At 41.0% G+C, this 14,367-nt stretch overlaps 1 protein-coding gene across 1 annotated transcript in view; it reads left to right on the plus strand.

Moving 5' to 3' along the window:
* Positions 1–14,367, plus strand: part of WWC2 (WW and C2 domain containing 2) — a 283,965-nt gene that overhangs the window by 220,716 nt on the left and 48,882 nt on the right. Inside the window, exon 11 of the mRNA XM_069744273.1 lies at positions 5,441–6,030. Coding sequence (XP_069600374.1) covers positions 5,441–6,030 — 590 coding nt within the window. The remainder of the gene's footprint in view (positions 1–5,440; positions 6,031–14,367) is intronic.

A 14,367-nucleotide genomic window follows, 5' to 3' on the forward strand; every position in this document is an offset into this window, starting at 1 on the left:
TATTGTTGGATTTTATACTTTTAGTCTATTTTGTAATTTTTTTTCCTTTTGTCCTTCATGTGACTTTGCTTTAATTGCTAGATCGCTGATGTAATATCCTGCAATACTTCTGTACTGCATGATATTAGTCCTACAAGTTTTACACTGACACTTAACCTGTTAAACCCTGCTTATTGCAGGGACTATCAGGCCAACATGGCTGGCTGACCCAAAGGCTTTTGCTTGTGTGGCGCTCCTGAGGGTGCAGTCGCCACAGAGGTACTGCAGCTCAGCCAGAGGTGTGGTACCCCACTCTTGGGTGAGGGGCACTACTCGGTACCCGCACACTAGCATCCAACACCACACCACTGCAGGCCTAGGGATCTGGGCGGACCCTAATAAGGGAGGGCCCCATCTCAGGCTGGAGGGGGAACTAGGTAGAGGGTGTGGGTGGAGGAAGTAGATAAAGGTAGAGTGACAGTTGGGAGTGAGGTGTTGTTATGGAAACAGGAGGGAGGAGGAGTCAATTAGTGTGAGAGAGAGAGAGAGGAGTGAGAGGAGCCACAGTGAGAGAGGAGCTCGAGAGAGAAGGGGATCCTAGGGGCCAGGGAAGTGAAGAATCCACCCGTGGCACTCAAATCCACGCTGACCGTCCCCAGACTTGTGGAGAGACTGTAGGACTTAACTAGCAAACCAGAGGCTGTGGTGGCTGCATGTGCCACAGCCAAATCTACACACAATCGCTGAAAAAGCAGCCACATAGGGTCAAGGGGACCAGAAGGACGTCGCCTGAAAGGACCTGAGGCTGCTAGCTTGGGACACTGTGTGTAAGGCGCAGGGCAGGATGGTGTGAGCCAGTGCAGAGAGACGACCTGGGCTGGTTCACAAGAAGGGGGTCCCGGAAAAGTGCACCCAAACTACCCGAGGGCTGGACCACAGACCCGGAGGACACAGCATGCGGTTGGTGATTGTCACCCAAAAAACTGTGAGTAAAGTGTAAATACTGCACCCGCTGTGTCCTCAGATTTATTTACTGCGTCACCTGCCCTGTATTACAACATCTACCATCATTGAAATAACCCTATATCTGCCCTGGGGCCCCGCTCTACCCGTGGGGAGCTGTACAATTTTTGCTGCCTTACCATCGGCCCCAGTGGACCTGAACTGCAGCGTCGGCCATCCCTTGCCAAACACCACGGGTGGCGTCAAGAATCAATCCCATATAACCTTTCCCCTTGCATCATTCGTTTTTATTGCACGCCCAGGGCCACGGAGTCGGGTCACGGCCCCGTGACTTCCCCAAAGAACTGCCCGACCCAGTTCCGAGTACCCCACGGCCCTGGTGGGCATCGCACTTCCTTCGGTTTGCCATGGAAATTACCAGCACCCCACAATTACAGGATGCCGAAAGGCTTAGAGAGGGAGACCCCTCTCTAAAAAAAAAAAAAAAAAAAAAAAAACCTTCTAGATACCCTTGTGACTATTGACTGGGATATCGAAGGTGTTAAACGACCGTGATTGGTGCGAATATCTCTCATGGCCGTTGGCCAGGTGTCTGTTGTGATATTCAGCTGACGCTGGCTGATGATGGTAATTTTTAAATGGGTTGTCTCATGCCAGACATGCATCAATATCTGATTGACGGAGGTCGAGCTTCTTTAACCCTCCACAGATCATAAGAATTATTATTATTTATTATTATTATAGCGCCATTTATTCCATGGCACTTTACCTGTGAGGAGGGGTATACATAGCAAAAACAAGTACAATAATCTTAAACAATACAAGTTACGACTGGTACAGGAGGAGAGAGGACCCTGCCCGCGAAGGCTCACAATCTACAAATGAAAGAACTGCGGCTTTAGGACAGTTAACTAAAAAGCACACAGAACTGACTTTAATCAATGTGTATTGCCTTTGTCATGTACTACTCAACTAAATTTGTTACATTGTTCAATCTTGATTTTTTTTTTTCTTTTAGATTTTTTTAATATATAATAATTATATCGGACTTTTTGGTTATTAAAAGTGGGTCAGAGAATTGTTTAAGGAAGGCTTACCAGAGCGGAGATGTATAACTTTATTATCAGAGTTGCTTGCCAGCAAACAAAGAAAATAAAGTGGCACAATGATTGCTTGATGATATAAAAGATTTTTATGTCTGACATGCCACCTACATAGCCAGCAGTGATACAAAGCGATTCCAGGGATGCTTTATGTAACGGTCTTACAGAATGCATGCAGCTCTGCACACCCCATAACGTATTGCTTGCTGGAAGTAAATGGTATATAAAAAACAAGGAAAAAAGAAAAAGTAAGAAAATAAAGTTTTGTTTCAGATAGTGCTCCTCAGAATACTGCAAGGATTGAACAAGCTCATACCGACATAAAAGGGCATCTAATGTTAACAAGCAACAGAATACACCGCTCACACGCGTGCAGTGTGCATGCGTGCAATATATATACACACTAATCTATATATAGATATGTGATAAGTGAGAAATGTGAATCAAATTCTAATTGGTGAGTCCACCTTTTGCCTTTAAAACTGCATAGAAGCGTCAGTTTTTCTAGGCACACTTGCACAGTCAGTGACCTTGTCGGATTATTGTTAATTGTCGTAGTAGCTAGTTATATCAACTCACGTACTGAGGTGCAGAAAAATAGTGGTAGGTGCTCTGGACTGATGAGTCAGATTGTGAGATATTTGGCTGCATCAGCAGGCAGTTTGTTCACTGATAAGCTGGAACGCCGTATAAAGACGCGGTTAGTATTTTACGTCAGTATTTTACATCAGTATTTGGTCAGTATTTTACATCAGTATTTATATGCCAAAACCAGGAGTGGGTGATGAATCCAGAAGTGGTGATGTGCTTTGATTATAATTTTCATCTGACTGTTCCACTCCTGGTTTTGGCTGACAAATACTGAGGTAAAATTCTGAACGTGTGAACATGGCCTAAGGCCAAGGTCACAAGGCTGCAGATTCTGCCATGCCAGAGAATTGAGCCGATTATGCTAATGTCACTTGGATCAAACTCTGTTCGTGTCTGAGCCAAGTATCATCTTACTGTGCTGCGATTCTCTTGCATAAGAGCATCGCAGCACAGGTTTGGAGAAGATGGAGAACTTAATTTCTCCAATGTCTCTGTCGAGTGCAGTTCGATGTTTCACACGCACCCATAGACTTGAATGGGTGCGCGAGATTTGATTAATAATAATAATAATAATAATAATTTTTATTTATATAGCGCCAACATATTCCGCAGCGCTTTACAAATTATAGAGGGGACTTGTACAGACAATAGACATTACAGCATAACAGAAATACAGTTCAAAACAGATACCAGGAGGAATGAGGGCCCTGCTCGCAAGCTACAAACTATGAGAAAAAGGGGAGACACGAGAGGTGGATGGTAACAATTGCTTTAGTTATTCGGACCGGCCATAGTGTAAGGCTCGGGTGTTCATGTAAAGCTGCATGAACCAGTTAACTGCCTCAGTATGTAGCAGTACAGACACAGAGGGCTATTAACTGCATAAAGTGAATGAGAACATGATGCGAGGAACCTGATTTTTTTTTTTTTTTTTTATAAATAGGCCACACAGGGATCGTTAGGTTAATGCATTGAGGCGGTAGGCCAGTCTGAACAAATGAGTTTTTAGGGTACGCTTAAAACTGTGGGGATTGGGGATTAATCGTATTAACCTAGGTAGTGCATTCCAAAGAATCGGCGCAGCACGTGTAAAGTCTTGGAGACGGGAGTGGGAGGTTCTGATTGAGGATGCTAACCTGAGGTCATTAGTGGAGCGGAGGGCACGGGTAGGGTGGTAGACTGAGATCAGAGAGGAGATGTAGGGTGGTGCAGAGCCATGGAGTGCTTTGTGGGTGAGGGTAGTAGTTTTGTACTGGATTCTGGAGTGGATGGGTAGCCAGTGTAATGACTGGCACAAGGTAGAGGCATCGGTGTAACGGTTGGTGAGGAATATGATCCTGGCAGCAGCATTCAGGACAGATTGGAGCGGGGAAAGTTTGGTAAGAGGGAGGCCGATTAGTAGAGAGTTACAATAGTCCAGACGAGAATGAATAAGTGAAACAGTAAGAGTTTTAGCAGAGTCGAAAGTAAGAAAAGGGCGAATTCTAGAAATGTTTTTGAGATGCAGGTAAGAAGAGCGAGCCAGTGATCGGATGTGGGGGGTGAATGAAAGGTCAGAATCAAGGATGACCCCAAGGCAGCGGGCATGTTGCTTTGGAGTAATGGTGGAACCGCACACGGAGATGGCAATGTCAATGATTATGGGGTGAACTCACAGCATGCTGGAATTGTTGCCTCGTGCTGAATCAGCATGAGAAAATAATTGCAGATTTGCCCTGTCCCATAATATAAGATTGCCCCAAGTGCTATCTGATAAAACATTGGATAGCCATCGGCTGTGTTACATGCTCATGTGAGCGAGCCCCAATGGTGAGTGTCTGTAGGCATTGTGGAAACTCCTTTGGTAAAGATTAATGATGTCCTCAAAGCCGAGAAACACAGGCAGATACTTATCCATCATCTAATACCATCAAGGAGGCATCTGATTGGCTGATGTTTGGGGTTGTACTGCTACAGAATAAATTTGGAGCCAATGTCGTTAAGACCTCTCTTCAGGGTGAAAGAGCCCTGGAAGTGATGATTTGGCCCCACAGAGCCCTGATCTCAATATCGAGCCAGTGTGGGGCCACATGAAGAGATAGAATGAAGGTCTGTGGTTAGTTTTCCAAGATGTTTGGAACAACCTCCCTGTCGAGTTCCCTCAAAAGCCATGAACAAGTTCACCTAGAAGAATTGACACTTTACGCTTGTTTTGAAGGCATTGAGTGGTGACGCAATATAGTGATTTAGATTTCTCTTATGTTCATTCCCTGCATATTAATAATCATTAACACTTCTATTTTGAAAAGCATTTTTACTTTGCAGCATTTTTTTCCCACATGACGATAGTAGGTGAAATAGATGTTGGTTTTCAGTACACACTTGACAACAGAATAACTTATATTTACTATGACATTTTTTATGCAGCTTTTCTTTTTTTTCTGTAGGTTTTGGCCCATGATCATACCATCCATTCCCGATGGCACATTAAAACCATTACATTTTTACTATATGTCCGCAAAAACAAAGTGCAGTTCTGCATTAATGCATCTAGTTAACTATTCCTGACCAGAATTGTCCTACATGCAACCTGCTAACAACATTCATTCATCGAAGACTTGACTTTACACTTTTGGCATTTCATTTGTGACGAGGCTTTGGCCTTTTATGTTGTCACCACAATAGTGGTAGGCTGTCCTTTTGGCTTCTACACTTTTCATGTTTTTTTTTTTTTTAAGAAAATAGCCTTAGAATTGATTTTATTTGTTTGTATAATTAGTAATTGTGGTTTAATTATAACTTTTTTTGTTCTTTTTAATACACAGCTTGTCTGCCAGCACGTTGTCTGTTTCATCGGGTAGCAGCCTTGGCTCCTTAGCATCTAGTCGGGGTTCCTTGAACACTTCTAGTCTAGGTTCTCTTAATTCATTGAGCTCTACAGACCTGTATTACAATCAAGGTGACAGTCCATCCGACCTGGATTATCAGTACAAGCTGGACTTTTTACTCCAAGAGAAAAGTGGTTACATTCCATCCGGGCCTATCACTACCATTCATGAGAATGAGGTAGTGCATTCCCATGGCAGGCCAGACTATGCCAGCCTGCCCACTGCACAAGAGGACCCACAGGAAACCAAGCCTCCAAAGTCTGTGACATCGCTCTCATCCCTATCCTCCCTTTCATCCTTGTCCCCGCCAGGCTCTCCTCCAGTGTTGGAAGGAGCTTTCTCTTTGACTACTCAGGACACAATTGATACTGATTTTGAGAGTTATGACTTTCCCGGAATATTCTCAGAAATGAGCCTCAGTGGAAATCAACATTTATTGGACTCCTGTATAGAGCAATCCCAATCCTTCTCTGAGGAAAAATGCACAAAGCAAGAGATGACTACAGTATTGCCAGAAGAAAGCTCAGGTAAGGACCAACGCTTCTGGTTTTCATGCACATGCCCCTATAGCCTGCAGCTAAAAGCATCTGGTCTGTCTCTGGTATACAACCTCATCTTGTTATTAGTAACTCAGGAAACGTTGATGTTCACTATCCCTCGCTCAGTTATTTGTTATAATTTGTCATTAGCTTTTTTTTTTTAATTATAACTTTAAATATTTAGAGTTCAACACCTTAACAACCATTGTCGGACATAGCACGCCATGAGCATGTGTCAGTACCCATAGCATGATGTGCTATGTCTGTAAGCGGTCACTGTGTGAAAACACACAGTGACCGCTTTGTGCCAACAGCGGCCACTGACAGCTGATTGGCATGGCCAGGGATGTGGAGATGCATTTCAGCGGTCCCCGCTACCTGATTTCTGCAACCGGTCAGTAAATCTACCTGACCGATCACAGCATGTGATCGCTAGGAAATGTTGAAATATCAGCACCTCCTTGCACGATCACCGTCCCTGAATGATTAGCCCTTGTGAGAGTGGATGCGGGGGCTCCCTCTCTCCTCCCATCAGCTCCCCAGCGACAAAATATCAGGGAGCCAATGGTTGTCATGGCACATGGAGGTCAAATAACGACCTACTGGGTGTGCCAGATACCGTGGCCTGTTAGACCCAGGAATAGGCAGGGTGTAATAGGTGGCATGCGTGTTTAATGTCATGAGTCTCATGCATTGCAGTGCTGGTGCACTGAATTGCATGAGACCAGTGATCGGACTAATAAACATTAATGTCCCATAAAGGGACTAAGTAAAAAAATAAAGTGAAAAAGAAGATTGAGCAAAAATATTTAAAAAAAAAAAAAAAAGTACAAAATGTAAAGAACAAAAAAATTTACATAAAAAAATACACATTTTAGTAAAAACAAAGATAAACAAAAAAAAAAGTGCTGACATCTGATATCGCCGCTTTCAGAAGGACACAATCTATGAAACTGTCCACTAGTTAACCCCTGCAGTGAATGCTGTAAAAAAATAAAATCCTAGCAAAAAAAACTATGGTTTTTCATCAAACCATTGGAAAAAGTAGAATAAAACATGATAAAGATTAAGATAAATAAAAATGGTATTGCTGAAAAAGTCATATTGTCCCTGAAAAAACAAGCTGCCATACAGATCCATCAATGGAAAATAAGTTATAACTCTTAAAGTAAAGCAATGCAAATACAAAATATTTTTTCTATAAAATAGTTTTTGTGTACAAGCGACAAAACATTAAAAAAATTATATAACTGTTATCTCTGTAATTGTGCTGACCTTAAGAAAAAAGCTGCCTTAAATTTACCACACACAGTTTTTTTTTTATTTTTTAAAGCCATTCACTATCTGAATTGCTAGTTTTTGTTCATTCTGCCTCTCTAAAAGTGGAATAGAAAGTGATGAAAAAATGTTGTGACTGGAAATGGTACCAATAAAAATGTCAACTAGTCCTGCAAAAAACAAGCACCTGACTCTGGCTGCAGAAATATAGAAAAATTATAGCCATCTATATATGCTTATGCAAAAACTTTTCTTTTTTTTTCTGTCACCCATGACAGCACCAACAAATACAAGGGTGCTGTCGTGGGTTCCAAAAAAAACATATTACCGGTAAGTAATATACGTGTTTTTCTGTCACCCAAGACAGCACCCATGTATTCGTTGGTGCGGTCATGGGTTCTGAAAAAACATATTACGGGTAAGTAACATACGTGTTCTAGTGTGTGACAGCGGACAAATATAAAAATCTGGTATTGCTGTAATTGCACCGACTCGAAGAATAAAGCAGTCTAATTACTTATAATGCACAAGGAAAGGTGTAAACATAAAGTCGAATTTAATTTTTTTTTTCCTTCTACATTGTTTAAACTCCTGAAGCACTTGAAGGGTTAATGTACGTCTTGAATGTGGTTTTGAGCACTTTGAGGGGTGCAGTTTTTAAAATGGTGTCAGTTTGAGTGGCTAAATTACAGAAAATACCCAAAAGTCACTTCAATTCTGATATGGTCCCTAAAATAAGTTTTGTTAATTTTGTTGGTAAAATGAAAAAAAATGTTGATTAAACCTTTAACTATACGAACTTCTATTTTTTTTCCATTATATTTAAAAAATGATTATGTAAAGTAGACATATGGGAAATGTGATTTATTAACTATTTTCTGTAGTATATCAATCTGATTTTAAGGGCATAAAAATTTAAAGTTTGAAAATTGTGAAAATCTTCATATTTTTTTGTCAATCTTTCCAGATTTTTATAAACACCGATCATCTCGACCACAATTTACCAGTAAAATGAAGTGTGACGTCACAAAAACAAAAAAAATCTCAGAATCGCAGGGATGTGTTGAAGTGGTCCAGAGTTATTACCTCATAAAGGGACACGTGTCAGATTTTAAAAATATGGCTCAGTCTTTAAGGGGGGTTAAAAGGAATATCTTGGTAGGATCTACCCTCCTAAGCAGTCTATATGGGCATGTTGGTCATAGAATGAATATAGCGGTATCTTGATATCGGATAATATCTTTATGTAAATGAGCTGCTGTTAACATCTATGGGCAGGACATGTAACGGCTGACAGTCTACTCTCCGGAGCTACATGTCTCACACCGGTAACATCTCCTTTCATTTAGAATGTGCCCTAGATTATCAGGGAAATCGGTGTCAGGCTCATAGATATTGACATCTCGTTTACGTATTAAGAAAAACATAGGTTTCTCTGGAACGAATCATCAGATTGATTGGTGTCATTTTATTTAGCTTTCTATGACCTGCATACCCATATAGACTGCTTAGAGTGCTGATTATACTGACAAATTCCCTTTAAAACGAAATTTTAGCAAGTGCTTACAATCCTTGCCAACTCTTTGCCACTGTATGTACAGTATGTACTAGGACACAGCACTAAATTACGTACTTTAAGTACTTTATGTAAAGTACTTAAAGTACGTAATTTAGTGCTGTGTCCTAGTCTCTCTTACTTTCTTTAGCAGCAGCACCAAGTGGCACTTCATTTTAATTCGAGAGCTTTATCTGCTCAGGACTGGGCAGGTATAACATTATCAGAGTGTGCACGGTGTTTACTAAGCCTCTTAGCATTGTCTGCGAGTTTCCGGTGTAGGCGTGGGGTAACTACAGCATTACCTTACGTCTTTTTATCAGAAACTCAAGTAGGCAGCTGGCAATGGAGGGAATGTGTAGAGGGGAAGAGAGAAGTTAGGGTTACTGCAGTTCTATAGATCGGTAATACTGGCCACCTGCTGCACAGCAAAGGGGAAGATATGATAAAAGTGAAAAATACCCCAGTCTGAACTATGGTGACGTGATCTACTGCTCTCACACAAAGGGACTTTCCTGAGATGTTATAAGCCAGTAGAAGCATTTTACTGTTGCTCGGATTTATGTTTTGGTGTTTTTGGCACACCAGTTTATCTGTAATTATGTTAGTAGTTGGCTTGTTTGTTAGACACGCTGTGATTTCTGACTAGATGTGTATTGAGCATTTATCGCTTTTATACATCACTAGAATTCTGCTGTTCTTAAATGGGATGCCAACTACTCTGACAATCCCTTCTCAATCCTCATGTTTCCCCTTGGGAAATAAATAACACTAAGGGTATGTGCACACGTATTCCTGAGGTCTGCGGATTTTTCCGCAGCAGATTTGTGAAAACCGCAGGTAAAAGGCACTGCTTTTCACCGGCAGATTTCCTGAAGAATTACCGCGGATTTACCGCGGTTTTTGTGCGGATTCCACTGCGGTTTTACACCTGCGGTTTTCTATTATGGAGCAGGTGTAAAACCGCTGCGGATTCCGCACAAAGAATTGACATGCTGCGGAATGTAAACCGCTGTGTTTTTTTCCGCAGCATGTGCACTGCGGATTGCGTTTCCCATAGGTTTACATGGTACTGTAAACGCATGGGAAACCGCTGCGTACCCGCAGCTGCGGAAACGCTGCGGATCCGTGTGATCATAGCCTTATACTCCCTTTTAGTGTCACTGTTGAGTATGTTACTATAAATTACTTCACATATATAGGTTCACTTTCACTTCAGATAGACAAAAGTACCTACGTAATCTTGAGGTGTACCGTGTCTTCCTCGGCATTCACTGAAAAGCCTCCCTCGATTTATTTCCGATGTTTGCCCACAGTGTTAAAGGAAAGTCGGCCAAGTCCGCAGATTGTGATGTCATTGGCCAGGTCTAGTTTAGGGTGCCTGGCCCTTTATTCTGAATAGCGGCTGCGAGAGGCGTCTGGCAGCTTATTCTTCTTTCCTGGAGCCCAGCAGACATATCTATAGGGGAAGCCGGAAAATAGCAAAGGAATAATTTGGCTGACAGCTATAGGATGTGTACAGGCAGATTTAACACCTTGCATCACCGTTTTGAGTTCTCCTCATTTCTAGTGGCATGTTATACTATTATTATTCCCCATAATCCGCCCGTTGTTGTGACAGTCATTAGTTCTCTTGCATTGTATAAAATGTTTGGAATCTTTCTAATGCCAAATTGTCATTGCGCCATTGAGTCTCCTATTTCATTCACCCACTTTTTGTCTTTTATAAAAGGCTTCATGGGCGACTCCATTTCTCCTGCCTTTGAGTACATGGAAATGCAGTATGTCTGGGCTGTTTAAGATCTCGTAGGTCTGTCATTGAGATTTGCCCATCTAATGATCTAATTAGAGTGGATATATCCGAGGTATGTGGTGTTATGCAAATACAAACAAGCGAAGACTGGGAAACTGAGGTTGTTAGCGATTCTCGCCTGCTAAGCCGCAGTTTTGAAAACCTGTATCACTTTGAGACGGGAAAAAAAAAATTGCAGCTTGATTTCTCATTGAAAGTGCCCCCTACTGCACAGAAACTGTGTGAATTTAATACTTCAGCTTATTTGGGATAATTTGTGTCTTCACAGAAAGGAGGTCTTTATCTAGAAACTGTATCCTGTATCGCTCTGCCATCTAGTGGTCCGCACCAAGGGTTGGAGCTTTCTAGTTCACTGGCAGAATCTCCGAGCAGCATACAGCTCTGGCATAAATTAAGAGACCACCACACCCAAACCCTGTCACGGGCAGCCCAATCTCCAGACCTGAACCCCATTGCAAACCTCTGGAATGTAATCAGGAGGATGATGGATAGTCACAAGCCATCAAACAAAGAAGAACTGCTTACATTTTTGTGCCAGAAGCAGTGAGAAAGACTGGTGGAAAGCATGCCAAGACGCATGAAAGCTGTGATTAACAATCATGGTTATTCCACAAAATATTGATTTCTGAACTCTTCCTGAGTTAAAACATTAGTATTGGTGTTTCTAAATGATTATGAACTTGTTTTCTTTGCATTATTTGAGGTCTGAAAGCACTGTTTTTTTTAATTTTGACCATTTCTCCTTTTCAGAGAAAAACAATCAAAATGTATTGCTTGGAAATTCGGAGATATGTCAGAAGTTTATAGACTAAGAACAATTTACATTTTACTCAAAAATATATCTATAAAGCGACAAATCAGACAAACTGAACATTTTGCAGTGGTCTCTTACTTTTTGCCAGAGCTATATTAACCGTATTCATAGTAGCCTTTCTGCTTTCCCAACCGAACAATCCGACATTGATCTTCTATGTTTTATATACAGTTGTGGGCAAGTGTTTTGAGACTGACCCAAATTTTGTTTTTTAGTAAGTTTACTGCTTTAGTGTTTTTAGATCTTTGTCGGATGTTTCACTGGTTACTGAAGCATAGATTTTGACACCTCTATAGACCAATTTATCAAGTTTATATAAAGAGTTAAGATTTATAGCATTGACCGTTAGGCCATGTGCACACGTTCAGTATTTTTCGCGTTTTTTCGCTATAAAAACGAGAAAAAAAAAACGCTTACATATGCCTCCTATTATTTAAAGTGTATTCCGCATTTCTTGTGCAAATGTTGCTTTTTTTTTTCCACGAAAAAATCACATTGCGGAAAAAAAAGCAACATGTTCATTAAATTTGCGGAATTGCGGGGATTCCGCACACCTAGGAATGCGTTGATCTGCTTATTTTCCGCATGGGGCTGTGCACACCATGCGGGAAGTAAGCAGATTATGTGCGGTTGGTACCCAGGGTGGAGGAGAGGAGACTCTCCTCCACGGACTGGGCACCATATAATTGGTTAAAAAAAAAGAATTAAAATAAAAAATAGTGATATACTCACCTTCGATGGCCCCGGAGTCCTCCCGCCTCTCAGCGGTGCACGCTGCCGCTTCCATTCCTATAGATGCTCTGTGTGAAGGACCTGCGATGACATCGCCATCTTGTGATTGGTCGCGTGACCGCTCCTGTGACCGCGACGTCATGGAAGGTCCTGCACACACACCATCTATAGGAACGGATGCCGCTGAGGAGATCGGCTGTCTGCAGGTAAGTATAACCTTTTTTTTATTTTTTTATTATTTTTAAACATTCTATCTTTTACTATTGATGCTGCATAGGCAGCATCTATAGTAAAAAGTTGGTCACACTTGTCAAACACTATGTTTGACAAGTGTGACCAACCTGTCAGTCAGTTTTCCAAGCGATGCTACAGATCGCTTGGAAAACTTTAGCATTCTGCAAGCTAATTTCGCTTGCAAAATGCTTAAAAAAAAAAACGCGGGAAAAAAAGGGAAAAAAACGCAAAAAAAAAAATGCGGATTTCTTGCAGAAAATTTCCGGTTTTCTTCAGGAAATTTCTGCAAGAAATCCTGACGTGTGCACATACCCTTAATTTTCTTGATTTTATGCCCTTCATCCTGGCAGCCGGATTTCTGCTCCATTGCAAATCCTGACAGATGATCGCCCGTTCTTACCTAATCAATGCTTGGAGTTTATCACAATTTTTGCATCTTTGTTTGTTCACCCAATTTTGGAGGATTGGCCACAGGTTCTCAATGAGACTGAGATCTGGGGGGTTTCCTGGCCGTAGACCCAAAATTTTAATGTTTTGTTCACCGAGTCACCTGGTTATCACTTTTGCCTTATGACATGGTCTCCATCATGTTGGAAAAAGCCTTGTTCATCACCAAATTTCTCCTGGGGCGTTAGGAGATGTTTACACACCATTCTTTATTCCGGTCTTTGTTTTCAGGCAAAATTGTGAAAGCGCACGCTCTTAGCTGAAAAGCAACCCTAAACATGAATGGTCTCCGTATGCAAGAAATTAAATTCCTAAAGTTAAAGATGACACATTTCCTTTGTATTTTAGGCAAAAAATATATATATTTTTTCATCTTTTACATTTTAAAGAGAACCTGTCACCTCGTTTTGCCGCTATAAGATGCAGCCACTACTTTCGGGGCTTATCTACAGCATTCTGTAATGCTGTAGATAAGCCCCCGATCTGACCTGAAAGAGAAGGAAAACAAGTTTTTTATATACTCACCCGTAGCAGTCCGGTCCGATGGGTGTCACAGGTCCCGGGTCCAGTGCCAAAAAGTAACAGCATCCCATCCAGGTGATGAAAGATTAAAAAAAGCTTTATTCTGCCATGATGCAACGTTTCAACCATTATAGGTCTTTATGAAGCATGTGGAAATGTGTCATCTTTAACTTTAGCCGTTTTAGAGATAATTTCATCTTGAAGTTGCTTAACAGTTCACAAGAACAGTAATTTTGTCCAAGGGTGCCAAAACTTTTAGATGCCACTATATGGTAGCACACACCTTTTCTTCTCCAAAGAATCATTCATCCAGATGCCCCAAACAGTCCTGTAATTTGATTTGATTGTATTTTGAAGACGCTTGAAATTCATAACATCATTTTTCATATAACAATCTAGGGTTAAATGGGTATTCCCATCTTCAAGATCCTATCCCAATATGTAGTAGTTGTAGCAGTAATAATATATTTTTTAAAGTGTTTGTTCTACAGTGTTTAATATAGATTCTTGTAATTTTTTACTTGGCATCTGCTTTCTATGTATTTATAGGTATTGTATTTAATGTGGAAGTGCCATTAATGGCTAGGAGAACTTTTGTTTATTTTGTTCTGCAATTAGAAAGGTAGCATAGTTTTTCTGACTTGCTTTGTCTCTTTCCTCATGTGCAGGCATTGCAGGGCCTTAGGTATCTATGGTTACGTCCACTAGCAACTAGCTGTCACTATATCAGTGGTCATAACCATAGATACCTAAGGTCCTGCAATGCCTGCACATGAGGAAACATGGTTAATAAGAAAAACTATACTATATTTCTAACTGGAAGTATTTGCGAACATTATTATTTTTATATATTTTTCAGTGGGTATACACCAAATGGATCTGCAAAAACAGGAATGTTCTTGCCAAAATATATGTGTACAATATTATTTT

Source organism: Ranitomeya imitator, chromosome 1 (genome assembly GCF_032444005.1).
Source record: "Ranitomeya imitator isolate aRanImi1 chromosome 1, aRanImi1.pri, whole genome shotgun sequence".
Lineage (NCBI taxonomy): Eukaryota > Metazoa > Chordata > Amphibia > Anura > Dendrobatidae > Ranitomeya > Ranitomeya imitator.